This window comes from Tinamus guttatus, unplaced genomic scaffold, assembly GCF_059628265.1.
Source record: "Tinamus guttatus ecotype Peru unplaced genomic scaffold, ASM5962826v1 Tinamus_guttatus_pri_ptg000081l, whole genome shotgun sequence".
NCBI lineage: Eukaryota > Metazoa > Chordata > Aves > Tinamiformes > Tinamidae > Tinamus > Tinamus guttatus.
Genome location: NW_028288615.1, coordinates 260,336 through 286,688, shown reverse-complemented (window position 1 = coordinate 286,688; position 26,353 = coordinate 260,336). Strand labels below are relative to the sequence as shown.

Below are 26,353 nucleotides of genomic sequence, written 5' to 3'. Positions count from 1 at the left end.
GCCTGCTTGGCAGCTCTAAGTAGCTTGCCTCTAGTTTTTATGGGCTTTTCCACAATGGACCAAGGATGGCTCCTTCCATGTGAGAAGTTATTTTGGAGGGGGAAAAGGATACTCTGAAAGCAGAACATGCAGAAGCCTGTGAAACTCAAAGGGATTTTATGTTGTCCAGATTGAGAACTGCCCTAAGTGGAGGGGAAGGCGTAAATAACAAGAAAATGAAGAAAAGAGCATTCAAATCAGCAGACTTTAGGACCACAAATTAAGGTACCTTGGGGAGATCAGTATCACAGTCAGAGATACTTTCCAGACTGGCTGAGCTGTCGTCTGCAGCCTCAGCTCATCAGTCTCCAAATCTGGGTGCTGAAGTCCAGGCCATATGAACCCCTCTTTGCCTCCCTGCCCAGACCCGAAATGTTTCAGTTTAATAAATCAACAACAGGGCTATGATTTCCAGACCAGGAGTTTCCTGTGACATGAAGTATCTAATTATTAGCTGCTGTTTCTGAAGAACTGACGGAGGCTGAAGCAGACTCAAGTGTCCACTTTCTCAAGAAGAAAAATAACCTCACAAATCAAGCCCAAATAAGAGCCAAGCAGAATGTTTCTTGCAACAGAAGCGATCTTACACAGCAGCTGAAGGAGTTAACCCAGAAAAAACACATCCTGCCATACCTGAAAATGTGTTTTTCTCTGCCTTTCCCCTCTTCAAAACCTCTAAAACAACCAAAGCGATACAATGCAGTCACAGAACAACATAAATGGCATTATGATGTTATTTAAAACGAACGAACAACTCTAAATAGAATTGGGAAGAGCTCATTCACCGCACTGCGGTTAACAGTCACTTTTCTGAGGAAAAGCCCGGGTAGCCAAGCACACAGCACTGTGAGCCCATTCAGCTTAAGCAGCCAACCCAGAAGGACGTAGAATGACAAAACGCGGCAAAAATCTCTGTCGAGCACCAATGTCAAGGCTCAGCTTAAGTAAATTATATTTCTGGAGCAGGCGCATATCTCTCTGCTTGCCCTGATTCCCACACAGATTTGAGAACACTGCATTCCTTACAGGGTTTCCATCCACGTCTCAACTGCACTACCAAGCAGAAAAGCAGCCAGAGCTTTGGCTCTGCTTGGCATTCCTGGAGACTCCAAGTACAGAGACAAGGGGACCTTTAAGGACACGGGTGGAAGCTGCTCAAGGGACTTGTGCTACTCTCCCATGGCAGCTGGACCCTCAGATAGCTGCAACACGAGAACAGAGCTCATCTCCCCATGTCGCCCTTTTTCTCACCTTCAGCAAACTGCCAGTTTGGCACCAAAGCAGCCAAGGTACAGGCACCTTCTCTGCTCTGCCAGCAGTAGGGTCAGCAGGGTATTTGTCCCAGCAGAGGATGGAAGCATCATAAAGCCCAGAGTAGCCCACTAGAAGAGCACCTTGGAGCCTTGTGATGTAGCTGAGTGTTAGATAAGATGATCCTCTTCTCGCAGGAGGGCACACACACCTATCCTGCCCACCCGCAATCCCAGGTGAGGCTCTAAGGAGTTTGAATGCAGAATGAAGGCAGGGAGCTCTTGGGAAAGGCTGTCTATCTCTCATAGCAAGCAGGATGGCAACAGATGCTAATGTGAACATGAGCTAACTAAAAGTTACCTCGCTACACAGAAAGCTTCTAGCCTATGCTGGGAAAGCTGAGACACTTTTCAACCTTACGGAAAGAACAATTTCTTTTTCTACTGCTTTGTTAGAGACACTGGATAAAAACTCTCTTAAACAGACAAAACGGCCAAAGTGGGGTTGAGAAAGCTTCCTCTACCTGCAAGAAAAACAAAAATCCTGGATTTCAAACACACTATGAGGAACCAGAACACAGCCATGTACTCAGGAACTTTAGCTCATCTGCAAAATGGTCACCGTGGGTTCGCTTACTGACAAGACACTCATGGCCCCTTGCTACCCGTTTCCCCACCACACCTCTGAGAGCCTCAACCCTCCGTTTTCATGTGATGTTGCCCTACAATCCCCCTCTGCTGCAGAACTGCCTACCCTGACACTCCAGTTGTACACAACAATACCTGGGATAGGTAGAAAACATCAAGGTTTTGAACAAGTTTTGCTCCGGGCACAGCTAAAAACTAGAATTCAAATACAAATATGTTGTTGAGATTCACTTCTGCAGGTTGGGCTTGATGGGAAAATCCCCTGGGAAATCTGTCCCTGGGGTCCAATGAGTACACCTGAAATTTACTGCATTCCTCTACATATAAACAGTATCATTAGACTTGTACTTTTAAAAAATAAGATCAACTGAGGCCTGGGCCAGGCTCTGCAGATAAAGTAGTAGCTTATCTCTTATAAATATTTTTAATATTTTTTTTTTAATTACAAGTAGTCCTCTCTCCAGGTAATGTAACTGACAAAGTACCTGCACACACACAGCCCTTCGACTTTCACAGAAAGCCCAGGAGCTACCACTCTATAAGAAAGGAATCCTTCCTCACAGCAAAGTAGGGGAGGGGGTATATGGCCAAGATAGCCTAAATGTGGGGGAAGAGTCATTTGGAGTAAATACAATAAAAAGGGATTTCAAAAACCCTTCATACAAAGGATCAAGGAGGTAAAAGCAAAAAACTGGTTCAAAAAGATGTACAAAACTGTTGGAGACCAACAGAAAACTCTGCCAAAAAGTAACTTGCATTTAAATCAGAAATCAATGGCATCACACAATTTCTTTGTTACAAAAGGAAAAGTGGAAATCTGTGTAACATCAGCATTTGTAAAGAGTTATTAGCTCCAGAGACCAGCATAATTCCCATGAAGTCCGGATGGAAGGGGGCCTCCTGCCACAAAAAGTTTCGTTCCAGACGAGTCGTAGCAGTGGGTGTAAACAGCATTTGGGAAGAAATTAATGTCAGAAAAATAATTCCTCCAGGTTTCATCATGATTCTGTTAAAGGAAAGTTCAGATCATTATTGTTGCCACAAAGCCCAAACAAAACTGAAAAAAATCATTTTGGATTGATACATTCCAAAGTTTCTAAATAGATACTTTGGAAGATACTTTACAAAGCCTAAGAATTCTTCTCTATCAATATATTCTGAAGCTTCAGACAACAGTTTCAACCAGAAGATATCAGGCACTTCCCAAAGCTTTATCTAAGCAATTTTATGCCAATTATTTTGGCCAAAGTGAAGAAGGAAAAGGTATCAAATTTCATTAGTTTTAAAAGCTATATCACAATGATAAAAAAGGGAGATAAGCTGGACAAAGCCACTTACTGCTTTAAGATAAGATACAGGATTCAAGTGGATGCCACAGCACTATTTCAAGCAGCTAAAATTTCTTAAACTGTACACAATTATCTCCTTTCCCCTGAGGACCATGTTAGCTTTGCACCTCTTTTTTGAAAAAAATAATGTATTTGTATATGAGGTATCAAAAGCTAGAAGTCAGATTACATTCAGAAGGTATAAAGATGCTACTTAGTCCGTGTATAAACCAGTGCATGGGACAAGTAGCCTTCATGCCTATGGTCACATTCAGCACACTTGCACACTTTCTGTTTTTGCAGAAAACATTTCTACTGAAGTTCTTCCTCATGAGTTTTTCCTCATTAGAGGTATCAGTTGGCCACACAACTGCTTTACTGGGACTCATTTCACACACTAGCTCCCATTACTGTAAAATGAGCTGGTGCTCAAGGCCTGTAGCCCCCTTGCACTAAAAGCCTCTTGCGGCTCCGCACTACTCACCAGCCAGCCTTTCCCCGTGGTGAGCTTGAGAATCTCACATCCCCCGAGCTTCTGCTTCTGCCCGTAGCTGGCACGCGGGGGCTTCTCATCCAGGAACCGCTGGGCTCTGATATCGTAGAACAGCAAGGAGCCCTGTCCCGTCCCCACCGTGATGATGTGCTCGTAGAAGCTCACTGACCGAACACCTGCAGCAAGAAGGACATGCAGCGCAATCAGACGCATACTGTGGCTCTGCAGCACTGCTGCTGGATGTCTAATATTTCTGTAAGCAGAACTACTGCTACTGTCGCTCCGGGCATCATTTCCCCATCACTACAAAGCAGTGCAGGTATATCCCATTTACGCCATATAAATAGCAGGTCCAGTTATTTATACTGCTTCCCCGGTAATAACAGGGACAGACCCTGTTATCAAGGGAACCCACAGCAAGTGTCAGGCCAAGCAAAACTCTAGCACATTCCAGCTATTATGGTATTAGAACTAGTAGGAGGAGCGCAGTTTGCTATGATGAATTCTAAATCCAAATCCTCAGCTAAGCAAGGATTCCTCCAGAATAGTCTCAGGAGGATTCTGTATGTAGGAATTCGATTTGCTAAAGGCGCTGTCTTTTCTTCACTGTTTGTTCTGTGCATACACGCTATAAAGCTGTTCTTTTCAACAGCCCTTCAATTTTAGCGTTTCTAAGGCACACAACCTGATGCAGGGTTAAAAAGGTTGGTGTTACTCTCAATAAGACTGAAATCAGACTGAAACAAAGATAAAATAAGCACCCAAAGAGAAGGGGGGAAAGTGAATTACTACACGAGCTAAAGCCAAACACCAATTGTCACTGTACCAAATAGGTGGGATTAAAAGTCACAAAAAATGGAATTTATTCAACACGGCAGACTGCAGATCTTTATTCTAATTAAAAAAAAAAAATGAAGGAATTAGTGATACAAGCACTGCTAAGAGGATATTTAGAGTATGCTTTCCAGAACAAGACTTCAAAGTGGTTCCTGAAGTGCTGAAGTATCTAGGATTATCAGTCACATCACACTTAAAGCACAACCTGTGCCTACAGCTGACCAAATTAAACCCACCAACACACCCAGCACTGAACGAGGTGAGGCCGGGAATATTTGAAGTAGCAAATGGAGCCTCACTCTTGAGGGATGAGGAGGCGGCCACACATCTCGCAGGAGGAAGAAGAGATAGTATGTAAGGTGGGGGTGTCTGCCTAAAGGGAAGTGTTGGTCCGTGCTGCATTATCCAGGGCCCATTATGCTGCCCTGCAGCCTTTAGGAGATAGAGTCATTGCTGAAGGATGAGAGAACATAAACAGCATGGGGACAGCAAGGGCTGCTGCAGATCGAGAGCTCAGAGCCCTGCATTTGTCACCTATATTTGCTAGAAAAAGCAACACTTACAAGAGACACTGAAAACTGCCTTTTTATTCTGCATAGAGCCACTGGGATTACAGTGGGGAAATGCCAGCCCCAATTTAAGTCTTAATAAATTACAATCCTTCTCTGGCCTGCGTTTGTGTACAAGGACACTAATGATCTGCAGAAAATGTACTTGCCACATTCAGTAGGTGTATTTGGAAGAAGACAGGCAGAAGGTAACAATCTAGAGCACGTAAAGGCCAAGCTGGATTTAGTTCAAGAATTATCAGCCTACTTTCTAGAGGTGCTGCACTGCATCACATCCTAAGGGGATCAAAATAAGTGGAAATACTCAGCATTTGGGGAGTTAATATTACTTATGTGCCTGCACCACAGTACCAAGAAAGGTTTGATGACTGTCTACTACTCAGAACAGGGACTATCCAGAAGAGTGGCTTTCTCCAGACATCAACTTGTGTCCTGGAGGTACTACTACCTATTCATATGTAACAGAGGTTCCTCAAACTTTTTAAACAAGGGGCCAGTTCACTGTCCCCCAGACACTGTTGGGCGCCAGACTATAGTTCGGAAAAAAATGAATGAATTCCTATGCACACTGCACATATTTTATTTGTAGTAGTGCACAAAAAACAGGGAAAAAATGCAATATTTAAAATGAAGAGCAGCTGTAATCAACAAAAACAAATATTTCAATGTGAACTATGGGCCTGCTTTTGGCAAATGAGATGTTAGGTTCCATATTTGCCACTGCTAGTTGTAGCAAGTGATGCCAGTGTTCATCAGTTAGTCTGGATCTGATTGGAGATTTCAGATTTTTCATTCAGGAAAAAGTCTGCTCACAGACATAGGTGCTGCCAAAGATGGTTGCAATTTTGAGTGCATGGTTCCTGAGATTATGATATGTCTCTGAGAGGAGAGATGCATAGAAATTAGTAAGGCTGCTTGATTTGAATGCATCTTTCAGTGAGTCACAAGTCTGTAGTTCGGCCAATTCCATTTTGTAAGTCAGATCAACAGTTTCAATGTCAACAGAAAAGGGGTTCTGGAAAAGCTGTATGTCCTGTTCATGGAGACGAAGCTTTTTAATTTGAAACTCCTTTTGCAACATTTCTAGTACATCCATACACGTTCTGTTTGGGAATGCAACTGCTGGCTTTTCTGCAGACAGGTTTTGAGTTGTGGGGAGATGGCAGAAGTTTTCCTCCTTTACTTGGTTAATGAGCAGGTCTAATTTGACTTGAAATGCTTTCACATGTAAATACATATCACAGACAAGCTTCCCCTTTCCTTGAAGTTGGACATTGAAATAGTTGAGTAGCTCTGTTACATCTGTCAGAAACGCAAGGTGCCATTTCCATTCTGCATCTTTGAGCTCTGGTACTTCTTTGTTTTTAGAAAGCATAAAACCATAAACCTGTGGAATTAAGTCATAAAATCGTTTCAAAACTCTCCCTCGACTCAGCCAACAGACTTCTGTGTGGTACAGAATATCTTCATAGGCAACATTTAGCTCAGACAGAAATTCCTGAAACTGTCTGTGGTTTAGTGCATGAGCTCTAATGAAGTTAACACAAGAAACTACAATTTTCATGACAGAGTTCAGCTTCAGTGATTTACAACACAGTGCTTGTTGGTGGATGATGCAGTGTTTGGATGTATTGGATGTGAATGGTTGTGTTTGTCCATCTCTTTGTTAACGCGTGCAACCACTCCTTTCATGGACCCCACCATGCTAGGAGCACCATCCGTTGTCACACTGAATAGTTCACCCCAGTCCAGCTCCAAATCATTCATAGTTTGGCAAACTTTCTCATAGATATCCTCCCCTGTAGTTGTTCCTTTGATGCTTTTCAGTGCAGCAAGCTCCTCTGTGACTTCGAAAGAATCATTTGTGCCATGAATGAAAATTAAAAGTTGTGCAGAATCACGAACATCATTGCTTTCATCGAGTGCCAATGAGAAGTAGTGAAGTTTTTTTGAGGAGTTTTGCAACTGCATATTCAAATTTTCCCCCATTTCTTCAATCCTTTGTGTAATTGTAGGTCCTGAAAAACTCACTGTACTAAATAAATCCGCGTTCTCTGGACACATCTCTTTGGCAACAGAAAGAAGGCATTCTTTAACAAATTCTCCCTCTATGCTATGAATGCTCTGCAAGTGCGCGCTATGAGTTTGACAACTCGATAGCTTGCTCAAAGTGATGATATATTGAGCTGCTTTTGCTTCACAAAAGTATTTTGCTGAGTTGTCAATCCATGTTTCAGTCTTAATATTTTATCTTTTCTCACTTGTCCAACCAAAGAATAATATTTATCTTTATGTTGAGTTTCGTAGTGGCGAAGCAAATTGTATTCCTTGAACACAGACACCGAACTCTGGCATATCAGACAAACAGCTCGCTCTTTGTACTCCGTGAAAAAAATAATCAGAAGTCCCCTTTTCTTGGAATACCCTGCACTCGGAGTCGATCTTTTTTTTTTGACACGATGGTGCGCGCGCTTCCCACTGGTGCTGGCTGCAGGTCCTGCCTGGGAGCTGGAGGGAGGGAGGGAGAGACGGGGGAGCCGCCCCCCTCGCTGATGCCGCCGCCCCCTCCTCAGCCCGGCCGCGCAGTCCGCAAAGGGCGGCCAGAAGGGGCTGAAGGACTTTGCTGCGCCGGGGCTCTGGCGATTCGCCCGCGTTGGCTGGAGCTCGCAGTGCAGAGGCTGCCGACTGAGCTGGCCCGGCAGAGGAGATGCCCGCGCCTCTCGCCTGCCGCGCATCGCGGAGGAGGAGGAGGAGGAGGAGGAGCAGGAGGAGGAGGACGGGGCGGCGGCGGCCCGGTTTGTAGTCGAGAGGCGCCCCCTGGCGGGGGGTTCTGTAAATACCGGCGGGCCGGATTGAGGACCCTGGGGGGCCGTATCCAGCCCGCGGGCCGTAGTTTGAGGACCCCTGATATATAATTTCCAGCACAAATAATCACATACTCAAGACTGAATTAGCTACCAACAACCATTGGGCAACAGTCGAGTGTCATGGTACTTTTCCCCATGATAGCAAAGAGTAGCAGGCTCCACAGCACCCTCACTGAGGGCAGGGCAGGCAGATGCTGTTCAAGTGACGGCCTAAGTTTGTCAAGCACCAATTCTCACATTGTAGAAAATCCTCACAGGAATGAAAGGAAAGTCCCTGACATCCATCTAGGCAGCACTGTTCAAACATCAGTAACCTTCCTAACACTTGTCTACATACATCTTATTTTGATAAATTCCATCTTGAAAAAGGAGATGGGTGCTCAGAGCCAAGCTAAACAAGAACTGCAACTTATCAGTCATGGATTAGTATGGATTAAGTAGCAGATTGCACCACAGTGATTTGTCATGATTCAAAATATAAGTCACAGAGAGAAGCATGTGGGACCATCCACCCTGCAAGCTCTCACATGAAGCATTGGGTTCCAGTGCACAGAGTAGAAAAGAGAAACTACAGTTGAAAACAGAGCACTCCAATCTGCAGGAAATTCAAGAGTGAACACTTGAGTTCAGTACTGAATAATCAAAGTCACAGTCTTTGCTTTAAAATGACAAGGAGAGCAATCATAGCATGGACTCCCAATATGATAAAAAGCTCCACTCCCAGAGGAAAGTACAAGAACAGACAATGTTACTAACAGTACAGACACTGGATTTATTCTCAGATGAAGTTTCAATAATGGAGTTATAGTGTGGAATTAGAACATATGCATTGATAAATTGTACCCCATGCACATAATACTTAACTAAGCATGATGAAAGAGCTAATATTGTCTACCACATGATTTCAGAGATGCTCTTAGTTTGCTTTAAGTAATCTTAGTATAAAAAGGGGAAATCTGCACATATTATTGATACTTTATTCTGTCACATGAAAAAGTCTTCCTACATATTAGCAGTTTGTCATACCCCAACCTTAAATGCTATTTCTGCAAGCAAACTAAAGCACCCTAGGCAAAGTTCCTTACCACTGCCTCGTTCTTTGGAACAGACGGATTTAACATTGTGAGAAGGCTGTCTGGGATCCAGGAAGGAGACATGGGCCTGTGATCCTACTGCATACACCGACCACTCCAGACCATAGGCCACACACACGTTCTCCCTGCAGTATGGCAACTTTGTGGAAAGTAACTGGAAACACAGGAAAAAAAAGAGCAAAAGTTAATAAAACAATTCCATAAATTATGTTCAGAATATTTGTAGTGCGAAAGCAAAAATGCAGCTATAAAATAGGTTTGTCACTAAATACAACTTAGAGTACAGCAGCAACCTGATCCACAGAAATTGGAATATTGTTTCAAGGAGTAACAGCTTAGACTTAAACATAAGAACTGACACATCACCTCCCAGCTGACATAGTTTTCCTCCTATGCTAGCATAGGTATGGCTGGTTTTAATTTGCAAGCGCACTTTGAACAGCACAACTTTTTATGAACTCAGCTAATCATGAGTTCACCATTCTCTACGTAAGAGTGAACTGCAGCCCACCCAGAACAAAAAGAGCTAAGATCACCTCCTGTCCTTCAAAATAAGGGAGTCAGGAAGTTTCTTCTTACATTTATTTTTACGAGTTTATTTAACATTAAGTACTTTACAGACACTGCTGTACATTCTTCAAGCTTTTGAAGTAGACAAAAATTTGGGAATTGCTAGATTATTGTTGAAATTTCACATCAAGTGGAAAAGTACCTTTGATAGTGTGTGTTCTGCTTTCCAAAGATGGAAATATCCATCTAGGGATACAGCTCCCAGCTCCTGTACGTTAAATACAAAGAAAAAAAAGTTAGCTTCAGTAGGATCAATTCCCTTACAAACTCAGACTCTGAGTCAGGCTGCCTATTCCAGGCTGAACTCACCCATAATCCTGTACAGGCTTATTAAGACAAGGTTTCATTTTATATTGATTGATGGAATACAATACAACAAAAAGGTGCTTGGTGAAATAACAGTCAATAAAACAGTAAATAACCAAATAACCTAAAAATATAAATCTTGTTACACAAACAATCAAATAATGAATCACTGCACAGTACAAGCCAAAGCTGACAATTTTCTCCAGCAGCTCCCACGCTGGATCCTACCCTGAGGTAATAATTTATTTCCAGGCACTACTCTATTGAAAAAGCTAGATGAGGTCTCCAAAGGTTAATTAGCAGCTACAATATAAAATAACGGTCACAAGACAGCACTGGCTCCTTCAGAGAACAGTCTTCGCTCCAAACCTTCTCTGTTCATTTAAGGGCAGAGACAAAAGCAGCAGAGGAAAAACTGCTACTCCCCACTTCCTTCAGTGGAATTCATCCTTAATAATAACAAAATAAGGGCATGGAAGAAGTTTGTGTTCAGTATTTGTCAAATGTCAAGAAAGCACCACCAAAGCAGGTACCAGTGTTTGTCTTGTGTCAGTCACCTCATTGCTGAACAACCCAGCAACAGCTCAGCAACATTCAGAACAGGCACTACCTGAACATTACCCATTCTTCACAAAAGGAGAGAGCACCAAGAGCAGGAGCCAAGCTGCAAGAAGTATTTTATCTACTTGTTGCAAGCTTTCTCCCACCACAGGCTCATGCACACACTCCAGACAAAACTTAGCATCAAGCAGAAAACCTTCATTCTCATTCCTCCTTCCTCTCCATCTAGATCTTCTCTTTTTATTTGGGGCAGAAACAGAAATAACAGACAATAGTCATCCGATACAAAGATGTGAGAGAATCAGGCTGCATTTCCAGTATACTTGATCTAAATCACTTAAATACATACGGACACTTTTAGGACTTATTCCAGCCACCTTGCTTATCTTACCGACCTTGTTCTTATTGTTGAAAGCCAATGCTCGAACTTTGCAGTTGTCAGGATTGGTGTTCTCCTTGGGAATATCCTTCAGAGCCCTGTGGGTTATGTGGGCATACACAGGAACTTCGGAGAGATTATGCCTGCCATCACTTTTGGAGAGCACGTCCTCTGTGACTTCCCAGAGACCCATCGAACCATCCCTGGAACCTAAATAAACAGTGCAAAAAAAAATTTCACGATTTGACATTTTTCTTAAAATAAGAAAAAAAGGCACTGAGGTAAACAGTGTCTGGATAAATAACAACTTTGCTAACCTAGCTGAACATATCACCACTGCTTAAATATTAAGAAGAAATGGTCTAAGTTATGAGGCTCAGAACATTGAACTTATGAAGATCTATCAACAGCTACAGAGCACTTGGACAGCTACCATCACCTCAACCATTTTCAAACTGACAGTAGTCATCACAAGAGGCAGTGCTGTGCATAATTACGAACTGACACACACACAGAATAAACTTGGTGGATGGCTACAAAAGCCTCTTCATAAACATTTAGTCTGGCATACGAAGACCAAGACTGACTGAGCTTATTAAATCAGCATGAAACCTGTAAGAAAATTCTTCATTAGGTTCATGTCAATTTTTGTTCATTCTATTTGCGGGGCAGGGAAGAAACACTGCTGTGAATTGAACAGAAACACCTATTTTAAGACACAATTTACACAGAGTTGGATCAAGTCTAATTTAAAATATTTCTTCAAACTCATGCAACATCATGTTTAAAAAAGAACACAATGCAGGAGCTAAGGCTGAGCAAGCAAGAACTCTTTACTTTTCTACCATAATCCCAAATATGCATCAAGAGTCGTAATACTGGATGAAGAGAACAGACTGAAGTCTTTGGTTTATAGAACAAAGGTTTAACCCAAGCCCTAATATCAATCCTCTCTGGCATCTAGACAACTCCAACTTAACTCTGCTTTGGCAGATCTGACACGTAACAAAATTTCTTCCATATACAATGTGAAAAAACCATATTCCTTCTTTCCTCATAGAGAAGGCATAAGAAATATTTCCTGTCTCAAAGTTCTTGGAAAAAAAACCCTGAATAACCACATCAGCACCAGACTGCTAGTTTTACAGTGCTTGGTATATCATCTTCCAAGAAACAAACTGAAGAGTCAGAGAAAAATTAAGGAGCAAGAACATGGTGCTGCAGCGCTGGTGGCCCATCACAGCAGAAGTGGCTTCCGCCACTGTCACTGCCTGCTACAGGCAACCACAGAAGAGCTTCCCAATGGCATTGCAGAGCAGCAGGCAAGGCCATCCCACCACGCCATTCACACACTCCTGGCACATAATCTTCGTTATGGAGGAGGAGTACTCAGCAGTAGAGATTCTAAAACATGTTAGGATGCTAAGGAGGAAGTTGTCCCTTTTAATAGTGGAGAAAATGGGGCAAGTCAATGCCTGTTGTTCTCCTTTGCTTCAGGGCTATCAAGTTGAAGACCACTTGTTACCTTGAACTCCTATCACCAAGGGAATTACTCATCCCATTTGTTGCTTTTGCCATGAAAATCTTCTTGTCCAGTCAATATAGCAACCAACATGTTCAGCTTTAGCTGACAGCTCTAGGTCAAGAAGTTTAATTTCATGCTTATTGGACTAGTTAAATTCACTGCTGTACATTTTAGAAACATATCCTTGTATTCCTCATTGAAATTAGCACAAGCAAGAGGAATTACCAAGACCTTGGCCCACTTCCCACTTTCTCAAGCGTTTTGACATTTCGAAATATCCACATGAGACAACATACTGCTGAATATCTGGCTAAATGACATGACTGCCATAGGATCAAATGCGCATCTCTCCTTCCTGCCTCAAGGCAGTGACAGGAATTTGCCTTCAGTTCCTCTGTTTAAATAGAGGTTTTTGATAATTCCTAGCAAGTCTCTTAAGTTCGAATACTTGCTGTTCCACACTTTAAGGCACAAGTGTAATTGCAGTCTGTGACATTAGGACAATGTCAGAAGTTAGTTGCACTTGCAGCCTCCTGACTAGAATCATTAGCCAAGTTCAGAAGAACTCACTTGAGCAATTTCCCCTTCTATCTCACAAATTTGGAGATTAGCAAGTGCATCCTGTCTGAAATTTCATAGAGCAGAGAAGACACAGCTTTATGCTGCTCACATTTCCCCTCTTGAGCACATGGAAAACATTCAGAGTAACATAGTTCAATTTCCCATGCTGCCTTTCTCTATTCCTTTGGGTCCTTCTCTTTCCCCAGGGACAAAGTCTTCCTCACTCTTCAGGCTTACTGACTTTAATGATTTTTTTAATGCAGAATTTTAGTTTGGAGACTTACTCAGCATTTATATTAAATCGAAAGGGGAAAAAAATCAAATCCCAAGATTAGCCACTTTTCCTTCTGAAAAAAATATCAGCCTAACAATTTTAGTTTGAGGGTCCTGTACAAAATACTTGGCATTCTGCAGCCCGGCACCTCTCTACATGGAATACTACTGTTGTCACTGAAAGAATTATGTTAGTGCATTAGCATATTGATATTGTAAACATATCAATAACATTTAAGTTACACTGATACTCCATCTAGCTACAAAAAAGCCAGTAACCACTGTTTTAGATTACAGGTTTCTGCACTAAATGCTATGGTGAATACACAGACTTAGAATGATGGGTGGATAACAAGCTGACTTCGCTAATCAGTCTTTCAAGGCATTTTTCAGGAAACTGATAGTGCTCTTATGAATTTCAAAGTTATGAACTGTTAACTAACATCCCTCTAGAATTTTCTCTTATTGTGCCAAATCCTTAGCTATAACTCATTAACTTTAGTGATGCTAACATAGTACCATTCAATAGAGAATAGGATTTTTTCTCATAAGGAAAAAACAGGACCAGGGCTCTGCAAATAAAACAAAGCACAACCCTAAGACTGAGAATGGCTTAAATGGCCATGGTTATTTCCAGGGGTTTTAAAGGTAGCTATCCCCAACACACACTTCGAGCAACCTCTTAAAAACACAGTAACAGAAAGAGTTACAAAAAAGTCAAATAGAGATTAAGCAACATACTAGGCTCAATAATTAGAGATCAAACTATTTGAAGTGCTGGTCACGCACAGTAAAAGGGTCCTTAAGATTTCACTTTTCAACCCCATCAATAGCTCTAACCAGGGTCCCAGGGTGGTTAATCTTTCCTTTTGCAATGGTTGTTTACAGTTTGAGGCAGGCCTCAAGAAATGAAAGTTAACTGGGTTAAGGTATGAAACACATGTAGAAAATGTCTTAGTGATGACACTGCAAGGCTTGGCACCGGCCTTTGCGTTCATCCCTCTGAAGCTAAGAAGTTGTCTAACCGTAGGCTCCCTTCAGAGAGCAGAAAGAGACACCATTCCAGAAGAAAACAGACCATGCATGAACTGTATCTCCCTCTTGAGGAAATTGTTTCCTCTTGCTGATTGAAAGCAGCAAATATAATTAGGATCCCAAGGGCAGTCATTCAACTGAGATTTGTTTCACTGCAGAGAACCAAACTAGAATCCATTTAGGCCCCATCTACCTTCAAGCCCAACCACTCTTTGGTCTCGTTCATGTCGTCTTCTGGAGATGAGCAGATAGGGATAGTAGATGCCAACGTACTGGTCTAGGAAGTTTTGTTTCCCCCCTACCCTAGCTCCACAATCACAGAAAATCATGAAGGTTTGGGAACAAGGATACTGCCATATTAACACTACTACTCAAACAAGGCTCCTGCTTATGCCTGAATAAATGCACCACCCTATGAGCTAGCAGGTGCTCTGTTTCACTCTAAGATATTCACAAAAAAGAGCTTGACTTTACCAGAAACAGCCATAGTATCACTGATCCATGCGATTGAAAATATCCAGTCCTTGTGCCCATCCTAAAAGAAAGGAAGAAAGTCAGATCCCCTGAGCGGTTACATCTTAGGGAGGTCTAAAAAAAGACTGCAGGTATTCTTTGAACAGTCTAGTGTTTAGCTCTGATTAGACATATGTAAAATCATGATACAGAAAAGATTAGTTTAATGCATAATGCCAAACTAAGTGATGCTACAAAGCCACTAGGTGATGAAAAGTCAGGCCTCCATCAAAAATGAATTGTCCTCAGTTGTAAGGATTTAGACTTTTTCCCTCTGAAAGCAGCACTTTATTTCAGCAAAATAGTCAGATACTTTCATTACCTCAAATATATATGTCCACAATAGATTAGTAACCAAAATACTAATTAAAATACTATTTATAATATATGACCTACAGAAAAACAGTTGTACATTACAAAGATTTTTTTCCAAGACTTAGTTTTCAAGAATCTTTTCTTCAATTAATCAGAAACCTGTGGGCAAAAGCATGAGGCTCCAGCTCTGTTTGGAGAGCTGCATTGTCACAGCAGCAGGAAAATGAATCGAAATCTTCAGAGGGAAACTTTGCTGCAGCTGGTTATCTGCTTCCACAGAAATCCTGACCTCTGCTGTTGCAGTTAACATTTACATGAAATACTAATTCCAAAGAAAGGAGAAATAAAAAAGGAGAGAGAAGGGCTTACAGGACACCACTATACTCACTTTAGCGTGCACACTTTTTTTTTTTTTTTAAGGCAACTTGGGAAAAAAAAAGCCTAATGACAAAAATACTCTCGTGTGGCTTATAGCAAACTAGCAGAAGTCACAGGGTTAGGACAAATCCCCAAAGGCAAGTTTTGCCTTCAGAATAATACACATAAGCAGCACTAGAGAAGGAGAAAGCATGACTTTATATCACTTTCTTAAATTTCTCAGAGATTTTTCACTGAAACTGGTTTTGTGTCTCAGAGGTCTCCATGACAATTAGATTTTACTAGCATTTAGGAGCTGGGCAGGTTTTGATACTTAAAAAGGAACCTGAAATGGACCTAAATTAAGTTAGAAGGAAGAAATCAAGATCAAGAGAGTATTCTCACACATTTGGCTACTTACTCATCCATAGCTATATATATAAAAAAATCATTAGTAATACCCACTCAGACTTTCAGAAATTTACTCTTGACTATCAGATTCCCAAATCCTAACCTTGCTCTGACCTTAGGCCCTTCAAAGCACTAACTTTCACAAGTCACAGAGTAAATTTTCCCCAAATTCTTCCACTTACATCTCCCACGCAGACGGGATCAAGCGTAGGCAGACGATAAATTGCAAGACTGTTGGGATTGTCTCCACCTGTAGCCAGAAGGGTCCTTGAGGGGTTGAGCTCAATGGCATGAATACCACAGCCCGGCTGGTTCACCATGCCAGGCTCACGATCTTTCAGAATAGGAATCTTGGTGATTTGACCAGTTTGGACATCTATCACAAACAACTGAGGGGGGAAAAAAAAAAAAAAAAGATAAAGATGAAAGTTATCATTGAACAAAAAAAAAAAATATATAGTCCAGTTTGAACAAGTATTCTTTATTTAGTACTCCAAATTTAAATTACAAGTGCTGCAAAAGTATAACAGAAAAGATGAGTTACTGAATTACTTACTAAAACAAGTAAAGTATCTTCCTTTCAGTAGGTTTTATTTGAATGATTCCACTTGTTTTCATCATAATGAAAGAGGAAAGAGATATAATGCAGTAATCATCAGGAGGGAGCTCCCATCTCAAAGACCGCAACCTACTTTCTTGTTCAAGAATGACACAAAGCAGAATTCTCTTCAAGCTTCTCCGAAGAGTGAGCAAGACTAAGACCCATCTCAAAACAGCCAGCAACCCCAGAATCTAGACACTTAACACAAGCTTCTCCCATCCTAGATAAGTTACTATGAAATTTCTGCTTTGATGCCTTATAAATTAAGTGGAGCTTATTCTTTTGAGGTGATGTACAGAGAACAGTGACTACATATAGCACAGAGTGAGCATCCCTCCTTCCAAAGGATATCTAGCTGCATAAATCCTCCTGCAAAATACTACAGATGGGAGAAAGCAGAGATCCATTCACTGTGATTTGTGCCCTATAAGCACCATCTTCACCCCACAGCTGCTCTTAACAGCCTGCATTTAACAGCCTTGCCCAGACATGGGAGGTTACAGCTCTTAGTGACTGAAAGTTCTTGTTGAGGCCTTGTGTTTTGTGTGCAGGTGTGGGCACTGGGGAGGAGAGGCCCTTCCTTGCTCCAAGCCTCCCAGCACAGCTGCCTAAGACCAAAGCTAAAGACTGTGCTGCACAAACACGACCATTAGCTCTCTCCTTTATCCTTGTCCTCTGAGCATTCACTGGCTTTTCTCCCTCAATACTTCTTTCTAACAGAAAATCTAAAACCCCTTTCTCCATCCTCCAACCGCTGGCAGAGAGGCAAAACAAACAAAAAAGACACCATAACAGTTAAGCACCTAAGGCTAGGACTTGTCAGTGTCACCTGCAGGTCTCAAAGCCAACACGGGAAGCGCTAACTGGGAAACACATCCACACATCCCAGGTTGTCCAACAGACTGGAGGAAGCCAACGGCTCCATTGCCAGCTAGGCATACTCTGAAGGGCATCTCAACAGATACAAGGGCTGGAATTTAAAAATCCTGGATATAGTTTGGTATCACCTGTCTCATAGCCTTACATGCCGTACCCAAGTGTTTGATGTTAGGTTAAAAACTCAGACTTACTCTGCTGCAAGCTCCTTTCATTGGGCTAAACTCAAAGTAATTGGACTGAAAAGTTAAATATTTTAGATCTTGAACTAACAGAGACTTTCACACTTCTGCTCTGGATCTTCATCTTCAACATCATTTTCCTACAAGTTTATACATTAACACATTCTCAGAAGAAGCCACAGGGCACACTTGATGTGCAGGACCCATGTCCTGCAGGGTTTTCTTCTGCTCCTGCCCCAGCCTGATTTGTCTTTGGCTCTTATATAGCTCCTATCATGTTCTTATTTTCTCCTCCAAGTGCACGGTATTACCTTAACCAAGACAGCAACTGCTCTAGAACAAGAAACTTCACCTAGTTGAGGGTTTGGCCCTATGGTTTTGAACTGTAAAGTTAAGTAGCAACTTCTCCACATGCTGGGCACGGAACTTAACACACCATACACAGTATAAAAACAACCACCACCTAAGAAAAAGAAGTGAGTCCGAGCACATTCTGATCACTGCGTTGGCCGATGCAGGACAGGAAGAGAGATCACACTTGAAAGCTCCTCATTGCCCAGGCAGCTTCCCTGCAAATTCAGTGAGCAGAAGCCCAACAACTGTAACATCACTCCCTTTTTCACTTAAAAAGGGCCTAGCAAGAAACATTCCCTAAGAGCACAGAAAAGCAAACAACTTAAGAGTATTAAGGGCACCACAACAGAAGTATAAAACACCTGACATCTTTAAGTAAGGCTTTAAACAACTTTAACCATTTACTCAGAGCTAAAGCATAAAATGGCAAAAAACTGAGGAAAAAAAGGAAAGAAGTTGTTAACCTTCCTCCAAGCATCACTATCATTGAAACAAACACACCTGCAAATAATTCTAAAGCAGCCTGATCTGTAGGATTCTTGAGAAAGTGTTGACAGCTATACTACAGAACTAGTCTTTATCTCAGGTGGGTATAAAGCTTTCTTTTTTAATAAGGCACTGTATGGGAAAAAGTTGTCATTCCAACTTTTACTGGCTGCAGGAAACCTCCAACAATCTCAAAGCCATCAACTGTGCCTATTTGTGTCCTCATTTTATAGCTTTACACATGACTTGGCTGCTCCTGCTAGCAAGAAGTTTGCATGTCAGCCGTGAGCACACTGCACAATCTGGTAGCTGGGAGCTACCAAGCAAGGAAACGGCCAGAAACTGAAGCATCAAAAGTTCCACTTCCTTCCAACCTCAACCATTCTATGATTCTATGATAGCTCTGGCCGCTTTCCACAACTGTCAGGAACTGCACCTCACCTGTGAAAAACAGAGCCCGCCTCAGCTACCTTCCTTGCTGCTGGACAGCCTCGCTCTAAACAGGAGAAGGGCTGAACAACCTGATTGAACAGGATCCATCTTCAGCTCTTCCCTCTTTTTTTCCCCCCTCAGAATTCAGAGCCTGCAAGAGCTCTGTCACTGAAAGAGCAGGGCAGACTGGCATAGCTGGCTACTCCATTTGTCACAGCCAAGAACTGGCCACAGTTTTTACACCCCGTGAGACTGCCGTGTGCTTGTTTTTATTCTGTATTGCAGCAATGGCAAGAAGTCCTTTCAGCAAATCGTTGAGAAGCTGTCCCTTTATCAAACTGTTTACAAGCAAATGCATCAAGAAACTGCCTTTGTTGCATAACCAAGAAACTCGATTAACCCATTTGCCAGAAGTAGAGAATCAAATATCTAAGAACCAGAAAAAAAAAAAAAAAAAATCTTATATAGAGTATTTTCACCAGCATCCAATAGCCATGCTCCTCCATCAAGTCTGTTTCCATCTTTAAGCTGCATTTCAGGGACCACAGCTGAGGGGAAAGGAAGAAAGGAGAAAAAAAAAAGCTACCAATTGATTAAACATAACTTTCACAAACATCCTTGTTTTGATTCAATGCACTTGACTTCTACAAAGCAGCAGAAGCTGTTTGTGCATGTGTTTTCACAACATTACATCTAAGCAATCCATTTCTATGATGGGAAATGTTCTGGGCATGGTGTTATTCATTTCGGTAAGGCAAAAAACATAGTTTGCAAGGCCTGAAGAGCAAGATTTTTTAAAAAATAGGCCTATAAAGTGTCAGCACATAAGACTGTCTGATGTTCTCTGCTGCTGCCCCTGAACACAGAACTGCAGGCTGCCCTGTCTTTTAGTTGATAAGGCCAATCAATCAGAGGGTGCCACCTTGAGCTATAATATGTTTTTATTACACAAACAGGATGGATTGGATTTACAAGGCACAAACTACTTGCTCTTTGCGCAACAAGAGGTGCTAATGATATATTCTGCACCCTGGTTCTTCAGATACTGCTGTCACAGAAATCAAAAACATGCTAGCTATTCACATTAACATTTGAAAGAAGAGCAAATATATTGCCTTGCTAAAAGCATAGTCACCACCTGAGAGCCAATAAAGGAGTTGTGAAACTGCATCCCAGGTGAAGTCAGTCCTCAGGAACCCATATGCTGCTCCCCACCCAGTCTCACCACCTTTCTGACCAACTAGTGCTCAGATACCTCTAGGGTCAACCAGATGCTATCCCTGCCTTCAGTGAAAACTAACCCTACAAGAAAACACATCTGAATGCAAAGCAGCAAAGTGATCCCGGTGAGTGCCCAGCCGCATGAGCAGTGGTGCGGGTAGAGACAAGCAGGTGGGAACATGCTGTTCTGCAACAGTGCAGCTCCCTCGACCAACTGAAGCTGGTCACAAAACCCTCACCCTCAGCCAAGCTGGAAAAATACATCCCTGAACTCCTTCAAACTCCTCCTTGCTAACGAAGGAGCAAGAACACAGCAATGCTTATTGGCATTATGCTAATACCATTGCTACTTACCCTGAGCAGTACTGTGATTATTCCAGTTTCTCCATCTTTTTAATTCAGACTGTAAACACTTTCACGTTCTATGTTTGTAAAATGCTTGGGATAAGGTTCTTAGTTGTATGGCAATAGAGATTTATTAATATTTGCCAAACCCCAAAGGAAAACTCTAAAGACTAAAGTACAGCTCCTTTCCAGCAGAGATCAAACTATGCACTAATTTTAGCACAAAATCCACTTACAGTACAAAATCCAACTTACTTGTGAGTAGCTCAAGTGGGTAATGACCTTATACCCTACCCTCCCCCGCAAAAGTAAATCAATGAAGAATATGAAGGATTAACCGAGAAGTGAGCAACAATAAGAAATCAGAGAGTTGTCTGACTCCAAATTCACCTTCCCAGAGACAGAACAGTGCAGCAAGGCACTCCGACTGGCTGCCAAACCCTGAAGCACTGCGAGCTGTCACACATGCACTTTGATGTCACTCAATTTGCTCACAGGCAAAATCATGTTCGTCAGTTTGGATTTATCTTGCCCTCTGTGTTTGACTTCAGGAGGCTGGCAGACAACACACGCTGGCAGATGGCAAAGGATAAAGAAGTGAGAGACTCAGTCTGCTGAAGGGCAGCGCTGCCACCCACACCAGACCCAGCAAAGAAACCAGAAGACTGAGGGCCGACATGGAGATCACACGCAGCTGGCAATCAAATACTTCCGAGAAGAAACATAACCTTACTATTTACTCAAAAGCCACCAAAACAAAGGTGAGGAGAGGTGCCAGAGGTTTATTTACACTGAGTTTTGGTCAGTGTTCAGTGGACTTTGAGGAGAGTTACTAACTGGGAGGATGCGACTTCTCATTCTCTCCCTAGTATCAGGAAACAGCCTTCTCCTAGAGTCTTCTTGTCACACGGGCAAAAAAAACATAAAATACATTAGCTTGCAAAGCAAATAAATCACTTTCCCTATGCCAACTGTACGTAAGAGTAACTATTCATCCTGTCCTCATTACTGCAAGGTCCAGCACTGCCAGACTAGGTTACAGTTACAAGGCATACACAGAACAGATGTGAGAGCTTTAACAAATTACAGGTCCCTATACAGAAACAAGAGCTAGTGATTTGCAGCAGGGCATGCAAGGTAACACATGGATCTGTTGAGGACAGAACAGGTATGAGGTAGCATCCAGAAAGCAACTTTTTCATGCCTCCAAAGAGCCATTGGAGAATCAGCAGAGCTCCTTCAGTAAGGAAATTTTTAAACACAAACAAGTTTATCAGATTTGGGGGAAAAAAAAATCATACAGGAATAGTAGAGCCCAGTCACCTGAAAGCTATTAACTTTTTTTTTATTTGAAGAATGATATAAAACTCCAGTGTATTTCCATCTTTCAACTTCAAAATTAAAGAGAAATTATGTCTGAATACAGACAGATAACTGAGGAAGGCAGCTACGAAATGTAGATTTTAAGATTTTAAAAGCAACAGATTTACCCTCCACTGTTCCCTGCAATAGAAACAAAACTCAAAATGAAGTTCAACACCCAATCTTCCATGCTTTTCTGCCATAAGCTTGTCTCCCACATAGTCTCAAAGTCTCCCTGCAAAGTTGGAACAGAAGACACTAATTATAGGCAGTATCTTCTCCTGAGACTTCATGGTATCAGCCTCTGGTATTTCTGTACTGTGGTGACGCACACGCTAGGCATCTGTACCTCTCACAGGTTTACCTGCTCATTAAGTTCTTTTTCAATACCATTAAGAAGTCCATCATATTTAAGAACAACAGGATTCTTGCAAACATGAAGCCACCTTGCAAAACCCCAGGTGATTGTAGTTGAATTTTTAGCTGTTTAGACACTTACATAAGTTCCAAAATTATAAATCCAGAAGTCAAAATATAGCTTTAAGAAAGCTAACTTTGTTTTACAGACAGGCAACTGTGATATACACAGTCATATCCCAGAATATTTACAGAGATTTCAAAAACTCACTCTAGATACTTAAACAAGCAAGTTACAACACTCAGAAATGAACAGTTGACAGAGGGCTCTATATTCCCTTTGGTGTTTATAGTGACGCTGGTCACTATACTGTGAAGTGGCCAAAACAGCAAAGCTACTCCTCTTACAGACAGCAGTATACTTTTATTATTAACAACAGTGAACACTTCTAGCCCAGCATGGCCAAAGGCAATTTATAAATTAATGCTAAAAGCTCTCAGTGTCCTATTCAAACTTTGATTAAAATAACTGCTACAGCTTATATTTTCCTGTTGCATTAGCTTTAATTATGTGCAAGTCCTATGTAGCAAACCCCATTGAAGTTTACCAGGCTGTTCTAGATTTACACCCAATGAAAATACCACAATTTCAGTGCATGAGAATCAGCAAAGGAATTCTTCTTTATTACATTGCTTACATAGAAGATGAGAGAAAATCTTGTAATTATGAGTGTGGAGTTTAAAGCTCTGCTTGTTAAAATGCAGATACAAAGCAGCCAAGCTAAAGGTAATACTGTATTCTTAATTTGTATATAATCTTTTGCAAGGATAAAGTTGGCCTCTTTTGCAATCACTACATTTTGCTTAATAAAAGGCCAAGTTCAGCTGTGGAAACATATACTTCACTGCAGTGCACGCAGTGGGAACAACAATATGGTTGAATCCCTCTTCAGTTCTGGGATTGTTTGGTCACAAACAATTTTCTGCAAGGTTGCACTAACAATACACTTGCCCATTTATCTTCGCTGCAGCGGTGAGGGAACTAAAGAAGTTACAGAACACAGCAAAATTGTTGTAGCCCTATAAAACACACGGCAATCTTGCTAAAGCAAGCAAGATTTCACTGTGTTTCAGCAGGAGTTTGTCTCCTGTAAGCTATTTCACGAACAGTGCTGGCTGCTGAGCACATGAACATGCATAAAGAAGGCAGTGAGCTTCGACTTGAGGCTTATTCTGTTATAAGATTGTTTTGTTTATGCACCTAGGCCTTGCTTCCTATGAAAAGCTACTTCACAAAAGCTTCCTACTATGTAACTGAACAATTGCACCAGATTTGAAATGAGAAAAATACATCTGCCCATTACGAGTCACAACACTGAGCACAGCTTCTATACAGAAGTAAATAAAACACTTTAAGGCAAAGAAACAAACACAAACTTATAAGCCTTGAGGGTTATGAACTGCTTCACCTATGCATTCCTTACAATACCTGATTCATTGCTATGACACCAACTTGGAAATAAACAAGCGCTGAACTCTGCACTAATTCAAACAGAACTCCACACACAAAATGCCCATTTTATCCAGTGAAATGTGGCTAACTCCAGAGTATTACCTAGAAACTACAATCTTTTCCACTTATCATTTACCGAGGATATCATTTTAATATTCTTCAGTTATGTTTCAAGTCTAAAACACTACTGCAAGAACCTGAGAAATGTTTTTTTTTTGTTAAAACCATAAACCATGGAATTATTGGAAAACTCAAAACTGTTTTAGATTGGAAGAAATACCACAAAATAAGCAAGTAAAGAAAAATCCTGAAAATGAAATCAAGTTTACAGTATTTTATTAAGGCTAGGGACTATCTGAGGTTTAACCATGGTTGTTTTGTGAGGCACTTTTCAAAGCCATCAGCACAGAAAAAAAACACAGAGGAGCACAGAGTGCAAGACTGAACATAATAAGGAAAAAATCAGTCTTATTAGCAGTTTCTGTGGGCAGAAAGCCTTCGTTTACAAAAGCTAACAATGTTCATTAGCTCTGCCATTTATAGGACAAGAAGAAAGATTCAACTTCACAGTTATCCCCCCTCCCTGCTCCCAATAGAAGCAAACTGTGCTTCCCAGACTAGAAATGCTGGATCTAGGCCTCGCATTCGGATTCACAACCATGTGCAGAATGCTGGATTTTCCGATGAGAATGGGTCATAGTTAAGCATCATATTCATTCAAAATTAATTACGTATAACTCTGACTCCACTCATAATTACTTCCTTATATTTTCTTTGGCAGTATATGCACTTTGATTACAGAAAGCATCCAGGGATAAGTGGGGGAAGGAGTAAATAACAAAGAAAAGAGAAGCAGAGGGAGGCTGCACTTACTGTGTTGCATTTCGTCCCACAAACCACTTGCCGGTGGTTCAGCCACTGGGAGGCAAACACTTTATTGAGGGTCCCGAGATGAAATTCCCTCTCTTCCAGGAGGCTGGGAAGCTGCTGGGCTGCATATTCATGCAACAGGCGGTGGTAGCTGGACTCATTCTGCACCCTGACCTCTCTTCCTTTCAGGTAGTAAATCAAAGACCTTTTCACCGGGGGGAGCCTTTTCCGTTTGTGAACTGAGTGATCCCACCCATACTGTGAAAAATAAACACAGAGATTAGACAGAACAAGCAGAACAGATTTAAAATAGCACACTTCCAAGTTCAGAGGCATGTTTTTTTGGGGTGAACAACCGGAGTCCTCCAAACTGGGGGCAAAACGGCATACAAGAAAATTAACTTCTCGAAGCCGGTGCAAGGCCGTTCATGGAAACAGGGGGAAATTACGAGACGCGTTAAAGAGCAGCGGGCAGCCCGAGCAACCTCCACCCTCCGCGAGCTCGGCCCGGGCGAGAGAGGGACGGGGGGCAGCGGAGCTGCTCGGTACCGACCCCGGCGCCCAGCGGCCGCCTGCGGCCCGGCCGGGGCCCTCCGCGGAGCATCGTGCGCGGCCGGGGGGAGCCTCGTCCCGCGGGGCCCCGGCGACAACGGCCCGAACGGCTGAGCCCAAAGGGAGCAGCGCGGCGCGGGGGGGGCGGGAAGGAACCGAGCGGCGCCCGGAGCCCTCTTCCCCCTCCCCCCGCCCCGACCTACCTGCTCCCCTTGGAGCCCCCCGGGTCCCGCGGCGGCGGCCGCCGCCGCTTTCCGCTTCCTGCTAACTGTTTTCCGGGCCATAGTAGTAGTAGAAGGAGGAGGCAGAGGCGGAGGAGGCGAGGCCGAGAGCCCAGCCCGGGGCCCACATGGAGCAGCAGGGGGAGGCAGCCGCTGGGGGACGGGCCATATATGTGCGGGGCCCAGCCGGGCTCTCCCCCGCAGGCGCCGCCGCCGCCGCCGCGCGTCACGACATCTTCCCCGCAGCTCCTCTCTCGCCTTTTTTTTTTTTTTTTTTTTTTTTACGACAGCCGCCGCGCAGCTTTACGGCCGCTCCCCCAGCTGGCCCGCCCCTCGCTCTGTGGTTGCCGAGCAACGCCCCCCTCCGCACACGCCGGGGAGGCGGCGCCCCCTGGCGGCGGCGGCCCCGCGGCGGCGGGCGCGGAAATCCGCGGGTTTTCGCCCAAATCGCAGCGCCTGTTTCCCCCCACAGCCCTCGCTCAGGCGGGGGCGCTTCAGACGGCTTAGGACGCTGAGGCAGGAGCAGAGCTGAGGGCAAAACAAAACATATTGGCCTCGTGAAGTGTCCGCCCGGAGCGCCCTTCCCCTCAGCCTGCCCCAGAGCAGCGCCTGGAACTGAAACTGCCCAAGAACCAAACTGGGAGCTGGCCAAATACTCACGTGCATAAATATACGTACAGCTACATAAATGTTGCCCTTTGGGACGCTACAGAACCAAGCAGCTGCTGTATTGTACCTGCCAACCCGGCGTTGATCGTTTGCTCCTAACATGAGAGTGAACTGGAGCGCTGGCTTGGTGTATCCCCTGCGCGAGGCAAAACAGACTGCCGACTCAGGACAGTTTTGAACTGCCATTCAATCCGAAAATAATATATGAATACATTTTTATAAAGCATCTTTTCCCTTGTAGGCACAACAGATATGCTGTAAGATGTGTTGCTGGTTTCAGGCCAGGCTCCGGCCGGCTGTTTTTTTCACTTGGGTGTTTTTGAGCAAACAGAGGTTGCAGCAGCAACGCCTGGAGCGCAGAGACACCAGTGTGTCCCTTGC

At 42.9% G+C, this 26,353-nt stretch overlaps 1 protein-coding gene across 1 annotated transcript; it reads right to left on the bottom strand.

Moving 5' to 3' along the window:
• Nucleotides 1-2,348: 2,348 nt before the first annotated feature.
• On the bottom strand, nt 2,349-25,477 carry DCAF12 (DDB1 and CUL4 associated factor 12). Its single transcript, XM_088520165.1, has 9 exons — nt 25,286-25,477; nt 24,534-24,788; nt 16,114-16,320; nt 14,810-14,870; nt 10,958-11,151; nt 9,838-9,903; nt 9,117-9,279; nt 3,750-3,934; nt 2,349-2,943 (listed from the first exon to the last, which is right to left on the bottom strand). Exons 1-9 carry the CDS (start codon nt 25,364-25,366, stop codon nt 2,785-2,787), a joined length of 1,371 nt encoding a protein of 456 aa, XP_088376291.1. The 5' UTR covers nt 25,367-25,477; the 3' UTR covers nt 2,349-2,784.
• Between the last annotated feature and the right edge of the window lie 876 nt (nt 25,478-26,353).